General features: G+C 41.2%; 1 protein-coding gene across 1 annotated transcript; it reads left to right on the top strand.

Annotated features, from left to right (window-relative positions):
- The first annotated feature begins 13317 nt into the window (after positions 1-13317).
- On the top strand, positions 13318-13795 carry LOC132305385 (pectinesterase inhibitor 9-like). The gene is made up of 2 exons (XM_059803032.1): positions 13318-13690; positions 13776-13795. Exons 1-2 carry the CDS (start codon positions 13318-13320, stop codon positions 13793-13795), a joined length of 393 nt encoding a protein of 130 aa, XP_059659015.1.
- Positions 13796-20432: the final 6637 nt, after the last annotated feature.

The following is a 20432-nucleotide window of genomic DNA, read 5'->3' on the forward strand; positions in this document are numbered from 1 at the left end:
ATATATATGTATATTGTCGTACCATCATTCCATTGATATTTGATTTTTCTTTTGTTGTGTCGCCATATCTTTGGCATCCGTATCCCGTATCTGTCTCCATACTTCAAATGAGTACTGATTCCAAAACTTGCTAGTTGACAAGACTTTCAATGATTCTGATACATTAACATAAAATCATTTAGACTGGAGGCTTTGAGCCAATCTTATTATTCAACTTACACAATACATATATCTTTCCACTTATCAGGTTCCAAAATAATTTTATGAAGTTCAAAAGTTGAATCAAGGAGAGAAATGTGTTTTATGAATGCAGAAGGTACATGAGATGAGTTGTGAGCACTAGGTTGTCTATCCTAAAAACTGCAATTAGTGTGGGCCAGTGTAACAGTTGGTATCATATGGATGCTTGTGGTTAATTAACAAAATTATTGAAGCTATGCCCAGTACACTATTGGTACAAGGCTCCATACTACAAATACATAAATGTTTGTTTTCTCTTATTTCAAGGAAAGTGGACTTCATGTTTATTTTAATGATGAAATGAAAAGGATAGCCTGAGCAAATATTGGTGAATGTTACTCAACTTACACAATATATCTTCACCTGATATGGAGGGAAGTCTACTGATGGTTATTACTGGTTCTAGAATAATCTTATGAGGGAAATATCTTATATGGTTAAATCATATTCATTATCATCCTTGTTTTAATTTCATATAAATAGGTCGGTCACATGAATTATCTCTCTCCAAACTTTTTTATTACATGTCAATTCACCTATTATATTTAACATTTTAATAACCTCATCCCTTGTTATTTTTTGCCGTCATTTCCATCTCTTATCTTTATTACAACTATTCTTACTCATTTGATAATCACCAGGTCTCCAAAAGTCTTCTCTCTCGAATTTTCTCTCCAATAAAAATGATCTCTAATTTTCATCTCACACTTTGATTAGTGATCTGGTTTAGTTTCTCTCCAATAAAAATGAACTCTAATATTCATCTCACACTTTGATTAGTGATCTCGTCTAGTCATCTACTCATACATCTTAACATTCTCTTCTTCTTCTACTTCTTCTTTTATTTTTCTTTTTATGAATAAATAAAGTACATAAATTGAGGTGTTGAGTACTAGGTTGCCCATCCTTAAAACTGCAGTTAGTGTGGGCCAGGCATGTCTGCTCTAATAGTTGGTATCTTATGGATTCTTGTGGTTAAAAAAGTTAAAGAAGCTACGCGACAAGACTCCATATATATATATATATTCACTATGATATACGGAGTAGTTTTTTACACTACTACACATGCTCATCATTTAATAGTAGTTTAGTTTTTGACTTTTGAAAAAAAAAAAAAAGGCAGAGAGACACATTTGAAAAATTCAGAATCATCCACGAAAGATATAGGCGACATTGACCTTTATTAACGGAATCCTCAAAGCTGCAAACTAGAGCCTTCAATGTGAGTAATAAATTGCTAGACCTTTTGTGTGGAGGAAAAAAAACTCCCTCCAATAAAAAACGCACACGTCATCACTATCCATATCTATAGGCCAAGGACATATAAGACCCATCATGCTCAAGCCCAAGTTGAGGGTATTTACAGTCCAAGACCATTCCATCAAGGCCGAATCAAGAAGCCATCAGCCCAGCTTGTCGTCAGCCCAGATATGAGTATTTAACATCCGGCCTGTTACCCAAGCCCAGCCGGATCAAAATATATTCAGCCCAAGAATGCACAAATCCTACCATTTGAAGAATTTACCGTAGAAGGAAAATTCGGATAGGAAGTTCTGTACAAGGCAAGTTCTATGTATGGAAAATTCAACAATGGAAAGAACTCTATTAGAAAAGAATGGTTATATAGAAAGAATTGGAGGGCAAGCAACGCGAGTCCTACCATAATTTTGCAATCTTTTGTATATAAATAGAGGCTAAGACCTCCAATAAAGGATCAAGCAATTCCACACTTCTCTACACATTGTTCTTATTTATTTTTATTGTTTTTGAGTGAGTTGTTTTATTTTTCTCAGTCATTATTGGTTGAGCGAAATTTTGCACCTACACCTTGGCGCCGTCTGTGGGAATCGTATAGAAATATACTCCCACTTGTTCTTCAAAGTAAATCCTTTAATCGTGTCTGGAATGTCAAACGGAGAGTCAGTAATGAATCAACAGATAGAATTGATGCAAAAGATGCGAGAAGAGTTCTTGCACCAATTTGAGACACTCCGGCAAGCAAACGATACGAGTGTCACCCAGATAGCTGCGCTTCAGCAGCAGACTCATACGCTGCACACGGCCATGGCCAGGCTAACGCCACAACCGCCACCAGGCGATGCTGCGGCACCACCTCCCACCCGGAATTTACCTCCGGTTCACGAGCCTCCAGCCAACGAGACACCACCCAACGGGGCTCGTCCTAGTGAGGTTCAGCAAAAGCAAGGGACGAGGTCCGAGGCGGTTGCTTCGGATAATCTCCGGCATCGCACTCAGGACGAACAGGCCGAGTCCAGCCGTAGGCTCACCGTATGGTCCAATGGCGTTCCGGATGGCGCACGTGTACAAGATGCCTTCGACGAAAAGAAGCTCTTGAGAGTCCAGACACCAGCCGAGATGGCTAGAGAGCACAAGAATTCCTTGGTCAAGACCCCCTTTACTGACGAGGTGTACCTTGTGGAGAGGCCGAAGAAGTTCACTATGCCATCCTTCACCCAGTTCGATGGGGCAGGAGACCCCTCTCGGCATCTTGATCATTATGCGCAAAAGATGGCATTGGACGATCATAACGATCCGTGGATTTGTAAGGTTTTTCCTACCAGTTTAACCGGAGCAGCGTTAGAATGGTTCAGGAATAGGCCACACAAGTCTATCCCTGACTATGAGACCTTGTGCACCATGTTCTTAGCCCAGTATTGCGGAAATAAGAAGCAGAAGAAAAGTATCGCCAGCCTTTTCACCATAAGGCAAAGGAAGGGAGAAACTTTGCAAGATTTTTTATCCAGGTTTAACATGGAGGCCTCGGAGATAGCAGATTGCCATCCTGCCACGGCAATCGAAACGTTTAAGTTGGCGATGATCCAGGGAACCAAGTTTCACACATCCTTAGTCAAATATTCCCCCCCGGATATGCAGACTTTGAACGCTAGGGCACAAATCTACATCCGGTTGGAGGAAAACGTAGCCCACCGTGCACAGCACGCTACCCTCGTCACGGTGGAAAACAAGTCTCGAGAGAAAGCTGTGAGCACAAGGATGCAGAAGGTCCCTCATACCGCCACACAAGTCACCCAAGCGTCTGAGAAAAGGCGAAGGACAGAGGACAGGCTTACCCCTCTCCGTACTACCTTGGCGCGCCTATTCCAAGAGAATAAGACGAGGTTCGCAACTCCTCAGCCCATGAAGCAACCCTTGGAGCAGAGGGACAAAAGCAAACATTGTGCCTACCATAGAGATTATGGGCATACCACCAAAGACTGCAGGTCCCTACAGCGACAAGTAGAAAGCATGATAGCGAGAGGAGAATTGGTGGAGTATCTCGCCACAAAGGAGCACGTAAGACCTCGGGAGGTTAACCCTCGACAGGTAGAGAGCGGTCAGGTAAAGGTTATCCATGCTATACACGGAAGGTCAGAGGATGATGAAGAATCTGAAGAGTTGTACAGATCCAGGCTGCGAGAGGCTCATAAGTTACGCAGGTTGTCTTCGGTAAACACAGTTGCACCAGGCAGCATCAACATTGGATTCGGTAACAATGACCTTTCTAGAGTCCAGCGCCCGCATGAGGACCCCTTGGTCATCAGCCTCCTGGTAGCGAATTACATGATCAGGAGAGTGCTGGTAGATCCGGGAAGTAGCGCCAACATCATTACAAAAACAGCTTTTGATCAGTTGGGGATTTCACCATCATCCATCAGGCCAACTTCCGGCCCCCTAATGGGATTTGATGGTACTAAGGTGAATCCGCTTGGGGTGGTCGATCTATCCGTTACTGCAGCAAAGAGAACTCTAAAGGAAAACTTCGTCGTGACAGAGATTCATCCATCCTATAACCTCATTATGGGAAGAGGTTGGATCCATCGTATGAATGGAGTCCCTTTTACACTTCATCAAGTAATGAGGTGTTTATCCCCGGATGGCAGGGAGGTCATCGACCTCTGGGGAGACCAGGTTGCTGCCAAAGAATGTTACATGCTAACGCTACACGAAGCAAAGAAAGCGTCGAAATCATCTCAGTCAGAGGCGAATCCCAAAGACGCAATCAAATAGCAGCTACAGTATCCTCTGCCCAAGTATCTCAAGGCAGAGGAAGAAACCGAAGCTGAAGCACCTACCGAGGAGTCCCTCGAAGCTGTAGAGGTAGTCCTCGGAGACCCTCAGAAGATCACCTACATTGGCTCATCTTGCACAGCCGAAGAGAAGGAAGCATTGATCAGGGTTATTCGGTGCAATTCGGATGTCTTTGCCTGGGATCACTCAGATATGGTGGGGATCAATCCTACAGTCTCATGCCATAGTCTGAGGGTTAACCCAGAATTCAGGCCAGTCAAACAGAGGCACCGACGGTTCGCACCTGAACGCAATCGCATAATAGCCGAGGAAGTGAATAAACTGTTACAAGCAGGATTCATTCGAGAGGTGCAATACCCACAATGGCTCTCGAATGTAGTAGTCGTTCAAAAGAAGAATGAGAAATGGAGGGTGTGCGTAGATTATACCAACCTTAACAAAGCTTGCCCAAAAGATAGCTTTCCTCTGCCCAAGATTGATCAAATGGTGGATGCTACGACGGGTTATGAAAGGCTCACATTCCTCGACGCATACTCTGGCTATAATCAGATTCCCATGAATCCTGAAGATGAGGAGAAAACTGCTTTCATCACAGAAACGGGCACTTACTGCTACAGAGTGATGCCCTTCGGTCTAAAGAATGCCGGAGCCACCTACCAGCGACTTGTCAATAAAATTTTTAATAATCTGCTGGGCAATACAGTTGAAGCCTATATCGATGATATGGTAGTTAAAAGTATACGGAAAGAGGACCACTCGAAGCACTTCCAGGAGGTCTTTGATACTCTCAAGAGATACAATATGAAGCTGAACCCCACCAAGTGCTCCTTCGCCGTTTCGTCAGGACAGTTCCTTGGGCACGTCGTAAATAAAAGAGGAATAGAAGTAAGCCCAGCTCAGGCAAAGGCACTCATACAGAACCAGGAACCGAAAACTCGCAGGGAAGTGCAAGTTCTAACCGGCCGAATTGCGGCTCTCAGCCGGTTCATATCCCGATTATCTGATAAGTATAAACCTTTCTTTGATGCTATTCGATCCAAAAACAAAGATATGTGGGGACCTCAGCAGCAGGAAGCTCTCAATCAATTGAAAAGCTACATGGCAAAACCCCCAATCCTTTATGCTCCAACGCCCGGAGACACTCTCATCCTGTACCTGGCAGTATCAGCTGTAGCAACAAGTGCAGTGTTGATCAAAGAAGAAGACAAGGTTCAGCACCCAATCTTTTACACAAACAAAACTATGACGGATGCCGAGACACGGTACAGCAAGACAGAAAAGGTAATCCTGGCGTTAATTTATGCCAAGAGGAAACTTCGACATTACTTCGAGTCTCACAGCATAGTGGTACTTACAAATTACCCTATACGGGCTATCCTAGCTAAACTAGACCTGTCTGGTCGAATTACAAAATGAGCTATTGAACTTAGCTCTTTTGACATCACCTATGCACCGAAGGTATCTCATAAGGGGCAGTCGATAGCGGATTTCCTACTAGAGTACGAAGATCAACCTGAGGAACCGACACTTCCAGAGCCATACTGGGAGTTACGAGTTGATGGCTCGTCCAACCGGAAGAGGGCAGGGGCTGGTATTGACATCACAACACCCGAGGGTACCAAGCTGCAGCAGTCAATTCTGCTAGATTTCCCATATACTAATAACGAGGCCGAGTATGAGGCAATGCTCGCCGGACTTCGGCTAGCTAAACAGCTACAGGTACGATGTTTAAAAGTTTTTAGTGATTCACAGCTTGTGATCAATCAAGTGACGGGGCAATATTCCCCCAAGGAGGAACGTATGAAGTCATACAAAGATGCTGTAGAGAGTGCTATCCGAGAGTTTGATCAAATCGAGTTCCATCAGGTACCACGAGATGAAAATGCCGAAGCAGATCGATTGGCCGCAGCCGCATCGTCTTCAGATGAAGAATTGGTTCAGCTTGTTCCAATCGATGTTCTCGAAGGACCTAGCATTAATCCCCAGCAAGAGGTGATGGTGATCCCGGAAGTACCACGCGAGCCCTGCTGGATTGATCCAATCGAAGCCTACCTCAAGGAAGGGGTTCTCCCGAATCAGAAAGCTGAGGCAAGGAAGCTTAGGCTTACCGCGGCTAAGTATGCCATCATCAATAACCAGTTGTACCGAAGGTCATTCTCCGGTCCCTATCTCAAGTGTGTAACCCCTACTGAGGCTCTCACAATTCTAAAACAAGTTCATGAAGGAGATTGTGGAAACCACTCCGGAGGAAGATCCCTTGCACACAAAATTCTGACCCAAGGTTATTTCTGGCCATACTTGGCTCGGAATGCCGAGGAGTACTCAAGACGATGTGACAAGTGTCAGCGTCATGGTCCAATAAAGCACCAACCTGCCGAGGGTTTGCACGCCATGGCTAATCCATGGCCGTTCGCCCAATGGGGGATTGATATAGTAGGACCATTGCCCAAAACCATGGACAAAAAGGAGCATGTGCTTCTGGCTACGGATTATTTCACCAAGTGGGTGGAAGCTGAAGCCTTCTCTAGCATCACCCACGAAGAAGTAAAGCATTTCATTTGGAGCAACATTATTTGCCGGTTTGGGGTACCAAAAGTCATCGTAATGGACAATGGTAAGAACCTCGATAGCAGAAGTACAAGGAAATTCTTTAGCGAACATGGAATCTTGCAAAAGTTGGCTGCAGTTAGTCATCCACAAGGCAATGGGCAAGCTGAAATAACTAATCGCACGATATTCGGGTGCTTAAAGAAAAAATTGGAGAAATTGAAGACAAAGTGGTACGAGAATCTCCCTCAAGTGCTTTGGGCCTATCGAACCACTCCAAGACGACCCACGGGAGAAAGCCCATTTGCTATGGCATATGGGTCCGAAGCTGTCATTCCTACCGAGTCCATAATCCCAACCCTTCGGACATCCTTGGTGCTGGAGGGGAACAATGAGCAACAACTCGAACATAGCCTTGATTTGGTGGATGAAAGGAGAGATGCAGCAGCAATTCGACTCGCGGCCTACCAACAACAGGTGTGTAACAGTTATAACAAACGCGTCAGGATCAGGAGTTTTGTGGTAGGCGATTGGGTGTTGAAGCAGGAGACAGCTCATGTAAAGAAACTGGAACCTCATTGGACCGGACCCTACAGAGTTACCGAAGTAGTGGGGAAAGGAGCATATCGTTTGGCCGAAGCTGGCGGACGCCCCATTGCGCGTCCTTGGAACGCAATACACCTGAAAAGGTATTTCCATTAGTTAAGTTTGTCAATTTTGCTATAAGTTCTTCACAAATAAGGCTGAATATGTCCGCAGTTAGCCAAACTTTTCTTTATTTTACTTCTCTATTCAATATCACTCTCCTCTGTTTTTGTTTCTTTTTATAAAAATGGGGAGTCATACGAACTCTATGATTACGCAATTTTTATGCGCATGCCAAGTCACATTTTTATGCGCATGCCAAGTCGCACAAAACAATGATTTTTACAAAACAAAAACAAAAACGAACAAAACACAAACACAAAAACCAACAAGCACACAAGACACAAAACACATGAATTATGGCCTGTGCTTAAAACTTTCTATCCCACATCGATAAAACAGTATGTGCTACATTCTGTTATATATGGGAATATTCAAATAGTTAATTACGGTGTAAGGAGGGCCCACTGGTATTTAAAGCTGTCAAGCTCAATACCAGAGGCATTCCTTACACCGACTTTTTTGACAAAATTTAGTCTATGTCCCACATCGGATAGGAATAGAGAATAAATGCGGTTCATATATGCGCGGTCCACAACATTTGGCTGCCAAGAAGGGAGTATCAGTGGAGGCAGGTCTCTAAAGTCAACAAATGGAGAACTTCACAACCACTGTTACTCGCTTTCTTGGCCTCCTATCATTTTTGAGTCTTCAGCCTCATAATAAGTGATTTGAGGAAAAATATGAAATAAACCTCCCATCAGGCTCAGCGCCGGGGAGTAATTCATTCGCCTCGGACCCTAAGTGTCCGGCTCGGCAAAACCTCCCCTCTGGCTCAGCGTCGGGGAGTGATTCATTTAAACCTCCCCTCGGGCTCAGCGCCGGGGAGTAATTCATTCTCCTCGGACCTCAAGTGTCCGGTTCGGCACAACCTCCCCTCAGGCTCAGCGCCGGGGAGTAATTCATTCGCCTCGGACCCTAAGTATCCGGCTCGGCAAAACCTCCCCTCTGGCTCAGCGCCGGGGAGTGATTCATTTAAAACCTCCCCTCGGGCTCAGCGCCGGGGAGTAATTCATTCGCCTCGGACCCTAAGTGTCCGGTTCGGCAAAACCTCCCCTCTGGCTCAGCGCCGGGGAGTGATTCATTTAAACCTCCCCTCGGGCTCAGCGCCGGGGAGTAATTCATTCGCCTCAGACCTCAAGTGTCCGGTTCGGCACAACCTCCCCTCAGGCTCAGCGCCGGGGAGTAATTCATTCGCCTCGGACCCCAAGTGTCCGGTTCGGCATAACCTCCCCTCAGGGTCAGCGCCGGGGAGTAGTTCTCTCGCCTCGGACCCTAAGTGTCCGGCTCGGCAAAACCTCCCCTTTGGCTCAGCGCCGGGGAGTGATTCATTTAAAACCTCCCCTCGGGCTCAGCGCCGGAGAATAGGTCATTCGCCTCGGACCCTAAGTGTTCGGCTCGGCGAAAATCTCGCATCGGACCCTACGTGTTCGGTTCGACAAAACCCCCCTCCGGCTCCACGCCAGGGAATGTATAATTCGCCTCGGATCCTGAGTATCCGAGGCAGCTTCGGACCCTAAGTGTCCTATTCAGATCAGAACTCTTTCCTCCGGACTCCAAGTGTTTAATACCTTGTGTATGCGGATATGTCATAAGTTCATCATATTCCACCCCACATCAGGAACACATGAGAAGGAAAGAGTATGTATACTGAAGGCGAGTAGAAGGCGAGGAAGGTTCATTTAACAGTTAAATCATTGTCCATATGACTCATCCTGCGATATCAACTAAACTGTTAAAAGGATCTCCTTCTTCCCACAATCCTTGCATTTTCACGGATAGCATAAATCCGAAGTATAAAGACAATGTTTAGTGTTTAAACACATTACCAGTCAGAGAAATATATCAAGAGCATACAACAAAAACAAGTCAGGCAAGCCTAAAACGAAAAGTTATATTCATTATCCCAAAACGGGCTGTTCATAAAAACAAAATACATAGTTCTACTTCCTCTTCGGATCAAAGGGAGTAGATTCAAAAGCATCCACTACATTAGGACTTGAGGTAGCCGCAGGAGCAAGGGAGCTAGGAGTACCCTTCAGGTGTGCCTTCACCATCTCGGCAAAACGAATTTCAGCTTCCAAAGCCTCTGGCCCTTCATCATATGGGAAGTGCACCCCCACCTGCTTGTCAAAGGCGTCCGGATCCATCGTCTTAGGGCCTGAACCCTGATTATAGCCAGACCGAAACGCCTTAGCACTAGCCAGGTGCGCCAGACAGGAGTAGCGCCCCTGCATTTGCTTCCCCGCCTTGAAGCAAGTAGTAAGAGCCTCGGTCAGGCGTTGAACCTCGGCCTGAAGAGAATCCACCTTAGCCTCAGAGGCTGACAACTGCCTCTTATACGCATCCTTGGCTTCAGAAGCTATCTTCAGATTGGTAGAGGCAGTAGTGGCTCTCTTCTCTGCATTGTCAAGATCCTTTTCCAACTTCTTGATGGAGAGGGATTGAGCTTCAGCAGTGGCACAGAGGGCCATGGTGTGGTATAGACTCTGTTTAACAGGGAAGCAAATATAAGCATAAATAGAAACACAAGCAGGCAAGAGTAGCATAATTCTGAAGGTGCAATGCGAACCTCTATGGCCCGGACTGGGGCAGAGGGGAGTAGTTGCTCCAACCCCATTTGGCTGATGGCTTCCTCGTCATTTGGGAGCCACATTCCTCGAGCCACCGCCAGTGCAGCTGAAGGGTCTGTAACCACAGAATCCCCTGAGTGTAGGACTGACCTGTCAGCCCTGGTGAAGGAAGGAGTCCAAGGAGCTCCAGTCTCAGCAAGAACAAAGGCCCTGACTTCATCTTCAGGTTCAGCCTCCCCAGCTTTTTTCCCTCTGCTTTTAGAGGGGACTTTGCCCTTGCCAGAGGAGGAGGGGTTGAGGCGGGATTTTTTCAATGGTGGTTCCTCAACCTCCACCTCATCCTCAGTTGATCCAATGACGACTAAGGGTTGGGCATCTCCGGCTTTCTTTTTTAAAGCCTCAGCCCGCCGTATCTCCTCCTCGGTCATAGGGAAACTGTCAAAGGATGGTAAAGCCAGGTCCATGAGGTCTGCAGCAACGGCACTGGAAGCAATGTCCTTGAGGTTGGAGGAAGTTAGCAGGTCCTCGATAGGCGAGGGTTTACTCCACACTCGTTCCTCAAGAAAAGAAAGTCTGTTCCTTGCTGTGGAGGCCGGGAATGTAGCTGAAAAAACACCAAGAAATTCATAAATACGGTGAAATATTAAGACTTGGCAAGGAAAACAGCCAGAACACTTGGTATGAAAGGAGGTTAAATATTCTATACCTAATTTCCCGAATTTGCGCGGAATGGGAAGCGCAATTAATTGGGACACGAACCATTTCCCTTGAACTACAACCATCTTTTCTTTCCATTTCTTTTCGGATGAAGGAAGGTTCGTGCATATCCTTTGATGAAGGGGAGAGGTAAAAAAGAAGCGACCAGGCTCGGTCCCATGCTTAGATATATTGTAAGTAAGCAGAAGGTCGGCAAGGGTCAAATCCAAAGCCTCTAATTTCCGGCGCACCAACAACGCCGAAAGGATGCGAAAGAAATTGGGATTTACTTGAAGGGGGGCAAGACCTAGCTTATTGAAAACTAAATGATAGAAGGGATGAAGAGGGAATCGGAGGGCGTTAAGGTGCCCTACAGAAAGAAGCAACTCATCCTCCTCAATTCCCTCGCCGGAGGTGAAATTGGCACCCTCGGGATATTCTGCAATGTCTACTCCTTCAGGAACATCAAATTCTTCCATTACTGAAGCAATAGAGAATTTGATGCGGCGAATAGAGATGATTGCTTTCTTCTCTTCATGGGTAAGAACGTAATCAGAGCCTGAGGTGGATGTTTCGGTTGGAAGAGGGGAAGTACCTGATGGATTCAACGAAGGGCGATCTGGAGAAACCCTAGGAGGGGGAGCCCTAATGCGAATGGGGGAAGATGAAGGTGTGGATTCAGAATCCCCAAGGTCTACACGTTCGGGAGTAGATGAAGTACTCATAATGAAAGATTGAAGAGAAAGATGCGAGACTAACCTGACAAAGCGAAGGAAGCGATGAAATGAAGGACGCAGAAGTGCAGCAAGGGCAAATGCAACTCTTGCAAAATCTTGTGTGACGGAAGTAATAACGAAAGGCCACGAACCGTTTCTGAAGCAAAGTGAAAACCGGTTTCAATTCCCTCTTTAATAGGAGCCGTCACTCAATTAAAAAGGGAATTTGGGGCAAAGTGTGGAGGGAAAAAAACTCCCTCCAATAAAAAACGCACACGTCACCACTACCCATATCTACAGGCCAAGGACATATAAGGCCCATCATGCTCAAGCCCAAGTTGAGGGTATTTACAGCCCAAGACCATTCCATCAAGGCCGAATCAAGAAGCCATCAGCCCAGCTTGTCGTCAGCCCAGATATGAGTATTTAACATCCGGCCTGTTACCCAAGCCCAGCCGGATCAAAATATATTCAGCCCAAGAATGCACAAATCCTACCATTTGAAGAATTTACCGTAGAAGGAAAATTCGGATAGGAAGTTCTGTACAAGGCAAGTTCTATGTATGGAAAATTCAACAATGGAAAGAACTCTATTAGAAAAGAATGGTTATGTAGAAAGAATTGGAGGGCAAGCAACGCGAGTCCTACCATAATTTTGCAATCTTTTGTATATAAATAGAGGCTAAGACCTCCAATAAAGGATCAAGCAATTCCACATTTCTCTACACATTGTTCTTATTTATTTTTATTGTTTTTGAGTGAGTTGTTTTATTTTTCTCAGTCATTATTGGTTGAGCGAAATTTTGCACCTACATTCTGGATCTTGTATGACTCAACAGGAGTTGTTTAATTTAATAGTTATAAATAAAATTCTCTTTTATATTTTTTTACATACCGGAAACATTGACAGCTTTTATTACTTATCTTGGGTGTGGTTTCTTTTACATTTATACATAAAGGAAACATTGACATTAATGGATAAGTGGCCTAGCGGTATTAAGTCCTTATTCCCTAAAGGATGGTCAAGGGTTCAAGTCACAGTGACAACTTCTTCAGAATCCAATTCAAATCCTTGATATGAATGCAAATTTTAATAATAAAATTAATGTACTGAAACATTAAAATAAATGTGTTGAAATTTCTCTGTCATACGACAGTAGAGTCTCCAGACTTAAAAGGAGCGTATGGACACACGTTTGAGTAAAAAAATGGTGAGACCTTTATCACACTACCAATAGAGTATGTTCATCTCTATCTGATTGCTTACATTGATGAAAACAAAGATGATCAGGAATTTTATGACTTCTTGGAACCAAGTGGAGCTAGCATATAAAGAAAAGATAGAACTAGAAAGAAGAAGGTATGTGACAAATTATTCTTATTATTATTTTTATCTTGGAGGGATATAGATATTCCTTGAAGAAAATAGGTGACAACCTCTTAGAATCTCTATATAAAGTTTCCATTCTCTCAACTCATCAGAACAAAAGCTTCAATTCTCTCAATCATACCATCTAAAACCAGTCCTTTTTATTAACATGGCAAAACTTGACCTTTGCTTGCTTTTATTACTTTTCTCATTGCATCTCATGGTAGGCATGGCCGCGAAGCCTACCGTTGCCACATATTCCATTACCACAAACTTCATAAACACTAGCTATCCTGCGTAGTGTTTTCACTCTCTCTCGAGTTATGCCAGTACAATTCAACAGAGCGATCGACAATTAACTCAAGCTTCCTTGTTAGTAAACCTGACCAGGGCTCAATTGGCTGCAGTGTTCATCTCCAAGATGACTAAAACTTCAGGCATCAAGCCTAGGGAGTACCAAGCTGTGAACGATTGCATTGTTATTAACATAGGTGATGCCATATACGATCTCAATAGATCGGTTCAGAAGCTAGTCCAGATGGGTAAAGCTGGGGCTCTGGACTTTGCGTGGCACATGAGCAATGTACAGACGTGGGTCAGTACCGCGCTCACCAAGGAGAGCACTTGTGTTGATGGATTTTCTGACCAAGGCATGGAAGGAAATGTGAAGACTACTAGTAATGCACTTGCACTGGCGAGCCGCTATGCGTGCAACAAGACACAAAGCTGCTTTGACCACCAACATTCCTTGATTAGATCTCTTCTTCAAAGTGTCTCATTGTGCAGGTCTGTAGGTAAATATGTTTTTAGCCCTCAAAGATGTTTGTAATAGGCACCAGGTTTTCCTTTTATTTTTAATATTTTTGATCTGGTGTCTAGTTTCTGTTCGTGTTGCATAGCATCTGGTTTATGCTTGAAGGGCACAAAAAGCTTGTTTATGTATAAATGTTACTTAACTGCTCTAAGTTGGAGTACTTCTTTTACTAAATTGTTTTTTTTGTTAAATTGTATTGGGCTTGATAATTTTGCTCTCTCTCATTTTGTTTCACGTCCTGACCCTCGGAAATGTGAAATATAGTGACAACAGTTGGTATCATATGGATGTTTGTAGTTAACAAAAAATTATAGAAGCTATGCCCAGAACACTGTTGGTATCTCCATGTATACTACAAAACAGATAGCAATGAACTAATTATGGACTACTAGGCTGAATTCTATCAAGGAGTTTTAAATTTTTTTATTTAATTGTTCATGGTATATTGTTCCGTAGACAGGAAATTTAAGCTCTGGAAAGACCAAGGCCATGGTACGAATTCATATTTTGGAGTGAAAATAGTTTGTGCCAGTCTGAGTCTTGGAAGGAAAATGAGAAATGCTGCAATGAAGTGTGGAAACTAAAATGTTTATTTAATGATGAAATGAAGGGAAGTCTGTTGGGTGGTTATTACGGGTTCCAGACTGATCCTTTCAAGTACAAAACTTGAATCAAGGAGGGAAATATCTTAATTGAAAACCAGTCGTTGTCTTAATCTCATACGAATGGAGTCGGCTACATGAATTCTGGTTGTTCAAACTTTTCTCTTACATGTCAATTCACTTACTATATTCAACTTTTTAAAATTATTGTAATAACTTCATCACATGTTAATTTTGGCATGTCTTTTCCTCTCTAACCTTTTATTATAACTAATCTTCCTCATTTGACTAGCGCGTCACTAGGTCTCCAACGTATATATCTAAACCATATATAAGTTTATTCTTTCGAATTTTCTCACCAGTAAGTGTTATTAATCTTCCTCACACTTTTATTAGTGACGCTATAATCTAGTTAATCTATTCATCCACGTTAACATTCTCAATTTCTTTTCCTAGTTGGCACTAACACATCCCTCTTCCTAAGAATTATTTGCTCCCAAAAAGATTGGTAACATTCTCATTTTCTCTATACAAAAATGTTCTTGTTTGTTTTGTATATAAATAAATAAATTACATAAATTTAGCTATGAATACTAAATAAATATTCAGTACGCTTGATGTATCGTTCATCGGACTAATCTAAGACATGCATATGTTGACGCAAGTTGTACACGGCTTTTATTAGTCCCGTGTCTGACTACCTATTATGTTGCTCATCCTTAAAACTGCAGTTAGTGTGGGCCAGGCATGTCTACCCTAACTGTTGGTATCATACGGATGCTCGTGATTAAAGAAGTTTCAAGGCTCCATACATATTGACTAAGATATCAAGGAAAGGGAACTGGTGGTAGTCGCTATAAATTACTAAAATCAGAATAATATCTTAATATGGCTCTTTCTGTCTCAAAGCATATCCCACCAGTCAATCCCTGCTTGATCTTGTAAACAAAAATAATCAACCGACTATGTAATACGTAATAGTATTTTACACTACACACGTTCATCATTTAATAGTAGTTTTTTTTGGTGAGTTGGAGGCATAAATAACTAGGATTACTTTAGTTATCAACTTGTGGTTAGTTTTTTACTTTTGAGGAACAACGTAGAGAAATACATTACTTCTGTTCGGTTCAATAGGAAAGAAAAAAATTAAATGAAAAGAAAAGAAGAAGTGATGACTGAAACATTCATAAGGAAGAGATTAAGGCTTTGTTTGTGTTAGGCGCTGAATGTTATACATTTTAACCCTTTTACTTACATGTTTTATTCTCTTAATAATAGTTTATTTGTGATTTTACATTGTTTTATTATTTTTATTTATTTCATGGCTTTAATTATAAAATCAGTCAAGACCAGTGATTCTGAGCTTTAAAAGATGACATTTCGTGGGACCGAGCAATATTGAAGATCCAAATCTAATTATTCTTTGAAAATAGTCCAAAAGAAGTCATAAGTTAATGAGAATGGAAAGAAGAAAAAAAGGAAAAATCATTCTCCAAAAAAGAAACTTTCGCCAAAGTTGGTAACTTGAACCCATTTTGGTAATATGGTTGTATCTCTCTCCTCGAGTGTCAAAACAACTAAATTCCCACATAAGTTAATAGGAAATTCGAAGAGTTACAATTTTGTATTTCAGGAGGATTCCATAAAACAGCTGTTTACTTTGTCAAAATTGGGCTGGAAGTATATACGAATTTTGGAGTCCTTATTTGACAGAATTTCTATGTATGTCTTCTATATGAAAAATGGAACTTTAGGGCTAATCTTTTATTATTTAAAGGGAGTCCTCTACAGCATTGAATCATCATACAGAAGAGCTTGAGGCTGAGATCAGAGGATAGCATTCAGAAGAAAGAAGAGATCGATTCATGGCGGTGAAGATGTCTTCCTCAACCATGAAGAATTCCACTCCAGTCATGCTTGGCTAAACGTTTTGCTAGGGTTGTGATATAGCCGTGGCTTAGCACACTGGTTTGATTGTATTTAAGTATTGGAGAACAATTTTTATCATGCATGATTGTGTAATCTATATAATTTTTAATTAACTTTTCAATAAGAATCGATTTTAGAGTTTTAATTCAATTACAAATATTTTTCTATCTTATCTTAGATATTTTAATCTTATGATTGAACACAACTCATTCACTTCTTGTAATTGTGAATGAGATGATTACACGATAGTATTTCTCTGAATATAATGTTTGAAATTTGATAGATTATGCTTAGAAAAGATAGACCATGCTACACCTTAGAGTAAAGTAGTTAGGTAGATGGTTTATACCAATCAAAGATAGCTCATGCTTAGCTTTAAATTATATTATTTTCTTGTTGAATTAATATGTGCTTGTAACCATGATTAATTCCCTATGCATGTTATATGATATATCTCCAATAAATTGATACAATTAACTGGTGGTGCGACGTTAGTGGTGAAGTCATTCCCCCAGTCCTCTCTCTCTATTTTCTACATCCTATTTAATTATTGTTCTTTATTTTATTTTCTACTTAGTTGATTTAGAATTAATCATCACAATTCGATTATCCTACTTTCAAGTTAATTTGAAATTTAAGAAATCTGACAAACTTATTTTACACAAGTCCCTTGGGTACGACACCTTTACAAGTAAATCCTATCTGCAAAGATTCATGCATTTGCGAGTGGTACATATAAATCTCACAATAGTTTGGATTGAGAGATTTAGAGTGATTTGGAGAGAAAAGAAATAAAAGGATAGTGTATAGCGTGTTTGGATAAGAGGAATTGGATAGAAAAGAAAGGATTGGGAAGTATCCCTCCAAATCCCACAAACTGAATCCCTCCAAATTTGACAAAATTTGAAGGGAAAGAAAACCAAGTTAAGTAAAATTTTCATTAAGACCAAACTAGCCTTCAAAATTTTGTACAATTTTTTTTTTATTACATTTAAGTCCTAATATCATAACACAATATTTAGGGCAAATCAGATTCGGCGCAACACAGATTAGCTCCTCTTCTCTAGCTCCTCTTCTTTGGCTTCTCTAGCTTCTCTAGCTCTGGCTTCACCTCTTCTCCAATTCCAGCATAATTCTAACAAAACTATTTTTGGTTCTAAGATTGAGCATACTAGTCACAAAAAAGAAATTGGTGGTTAAGACATACTTTGGTTAAAATTGCTTTTATCTACCCTTTTTTTTTTTTTTTCCCGGGATGTACAACAATTTGCCGATAATATGTTTTCCTCGCACATAGTTTAGGATGTGAATATAAATTAAGAATCATAAATTGATTTTTTCTGGATTTAATAGAAATTGAGTTTTCGAGTTATTTCTAACTGTTCACGATTGGAAGCTCTCTCTCAAATGTCAATAGTTATTGTTTGTTTAGTTAGGACACATGAGATTCTGGATACCCATATTTCTGTAAGCCCCAGGTAATACAATAGACTCTAATTAGTACTATCAAAATTTCAGAGAGCAATTTGTATGAAGCTTGGCCAAACACCATAGCATCACAACCATCTTGTGCAACTAAGTGACCCCAAAGTTTTTCAGTGTCAAGGATATGGCAACTGGGTTTAATGCAACAACTGCTAAGGATAAGGCAACTGGGTCTAAAACAAAAAAGCAACACTACTCCAAATTTGATCATCACCATGAATATAATCTTTACACACACCCACACACATGTATATATATCTTAGAAAGTCTAACACTGACTTATGCTCCACATTTGATCATCACCATAAATATGATCTTCACACACACACACACAACACACACACACACACATGCATATATGTATATAGAAAGGTAGACTTTGAAAACAAGTTATTTGATTTAGATTAGATACATAAGGGTAAGATAATAATTTTATTATTATCCTTTCCTTTCTTTTTTCTCCTCTATTTTATCCAAATAAGAATATTATTCATTCATTTCTTTTATCTCTTATCTATCCAAATATAAATATAAATTATAACTATCATTTCCTTTATACTGCGTTTGGTGTGCATGAATGGAATGGAATGCAAGTGGGAATGGAATGAGAATGAGAATAGAATAGAATGACCATTATCATTCTATTGTTTGGTTGTAAATATGAAATGTGTAGGAATGGAATAATAGTAACCATTCTAGTGTTTGGTTGGACCAATTTAAAATTTAGAATGAAATAAATTTCAAATTGAATTCTCCAAAATATCTCTCTTAGTAACAAATAAATTAAATTAACAAAATGACATTCTCTAATAATTTTTAAAAAATAAATGGTGGTAGTAGCGGTGGTGGATGGTAGTGACGATGGTGATGGAGGTGAAAAGCAGTTGTGGTGTAAATGGTGGTGTTGGAAGGTGGCGGCGGTGGCAATGGTGGAAGGCGGCGGCGTTGGTGGTGGAAGGAGGTGGCAATAGTGTGGTGGTGGTGGTGGAAGGAGATAGTGATGTAGGTGGCGGTGGTGGAAGTTAATGGAGGTGACTATGGTGGTGGTAGAAGGCAGTGGAGGTGACAGTGGTGGAAGGTGGTGGCGGTGGTAGTGGTGGAAGGCGACGGCGGTGGTAGTGATGGAAGGTGATAGAAGGCGATTGCGATGGTGGAGGTAACGGCGGTGGAAGGCAATGGAGGTGGCGGCGGTGGAAGACAGTAGAAGTGGTGAAAGGCGGTAGTGGCCGGTGGTAGAATGTGGTAATGGTGGTGAAAGGCTGTGGCAGTGGTGGTAGAAAACAGTGGTTATGGTAAAAGGTGGTGACGGTGGTAAAAGGTGACAAAGGTGGTGGTGGTGGAGGAAGGTGGTGGCGGTGGTCAAAGGCGATGACGGTGGTAGTGGCAGAAGAAGGCAGCAACAATGGTGGTGAAAGGTGGTGGAAGGTGGTGGCGGTGGCGGTGGTGGTGGTGAAAGACGGTAGCGACGGTGGTGGTGGTTGCAGCAAAGGCAGGCAGTGTCAGTGGTAAAAAGTGGTGGTGAAAAAATGTGGTGGTGAAAAGAGGTGGGCAATGGTGAAAGTCGGTGGCGGTGATGGTAGTAGAAGGTGGTGGTAGTGGTGATGGTGGTGAAAGTCAGAGGTGGTTATGATGGAAGGCAGAGGTAATTTTTAAACTTGGAACATGAGGGTTTTTTGGGAAGTTGACTTTAAAAAAAAATTAACTTAGGAATGGAATAGCCATTTCATGGGTTTAGTTGTGAAATGGATTTTCATTCTCAGGAATGGATTTTCATTCCAATGGAATGGCCATTTCCATTTTAAATTGCATACCAAACAAAGGAATGGTTGGAATGGGCATTCCATTCCTACACACCAAACACAACATTACTTTCTTTTCTCTCATAACTAATTTTATCATTTCCTTTATTTTCTCTCCAATGTATCCAAACGAAGCCTAAGTGTTTCTCTCTTTTTGTTCGGTTGGATGGAAGAGATGGAAAAAATTAAAAATTTAATTTGATCTATAGGATAAAAATGAAAGATAAAAATAAAAATTTAAGTTGTTTTTACTATTAAACCTATCACTTACTTTAGTATGGAATTTATTAAATATTTATGAAGGATGATATAGTAATTTAAAACTTATATAATAGACTCACTTGTCTTCTCTCTTATCTTCTGCCCATATTTGGGCAGATGAAAATTTGTGAAGGAGAAAGGATGATTTATTTTTTCCTATTATCCATTCTTTCCTTATATCTTCTTTACTGAACGAATGAAATTTGTTCATTGCTTTCTATTTTCCTTCCACCCCTCTCTTTCCTTCCTACGGAATATAGCATTCATCTGTCTCAAATGTTTTGTGGGTATTTGGGGAATTTAACTTTTTATGGCAGTGGGTTTTGCATACTTTTAAGGTAAAATGAAAAAAATATGAACTATGTTTGAGTTTGTAAATAATTCCATTGAACTAAATTTTGTGCATAATACCTGAACTATCACATTTTGTTACAAAATACCCTAATGCCTATATTTTATTTCATTAAATGACCATAATGCCCTTTTATTCTTGAATTGCACTTTATATATTTTTTCTTATTTTAAATAAATTATGAAAAAAATTCATATTAATTTGATAACATATTCTCCATTAAATTTGCATAAATTTACCTTTAATTTTTGAAATTAATTGTTTAAATAAAAATCTTAAGTAGAAATTTTT

Source organism: Cornus florida, unplaced genomic scaffold (assembly GCF_030987335.1).
Source record: "Cornus florida cultivar Cherokee Brave unplaced genomic scaffold, ASM3098733v1 CherokeeBrave_3.0.0_Hap2_Chr04, whole genome shotgun sequence".
Classification (NCBI taxonomy): domain Eukaryota; kingdom Viridiplantae; phylum Streptophyta; class Magnoliopsida; order Cornales; family Cornaceae; genus Cornus; species Cornus florida.

What these genes read in the sequence shown, in the direction of transcription:
- LOC132305385 (XM_059803032.1), top strand. Translation starts at nt 13,318, where the DNA reads ATGACTAAAACTTCAGGCATCAAGCCTAGGGAGTACCAAGCTGTGAAC. An exon ending in CTCATTGTGCAGGTCTGTAG is followed by an intron (nt 13,691 to 13,775) that starts GTAAATATGTTT and finishes TCTGGTGTCTAG; the next exon opens with TTTCTGTTCGTGTTGCATAG.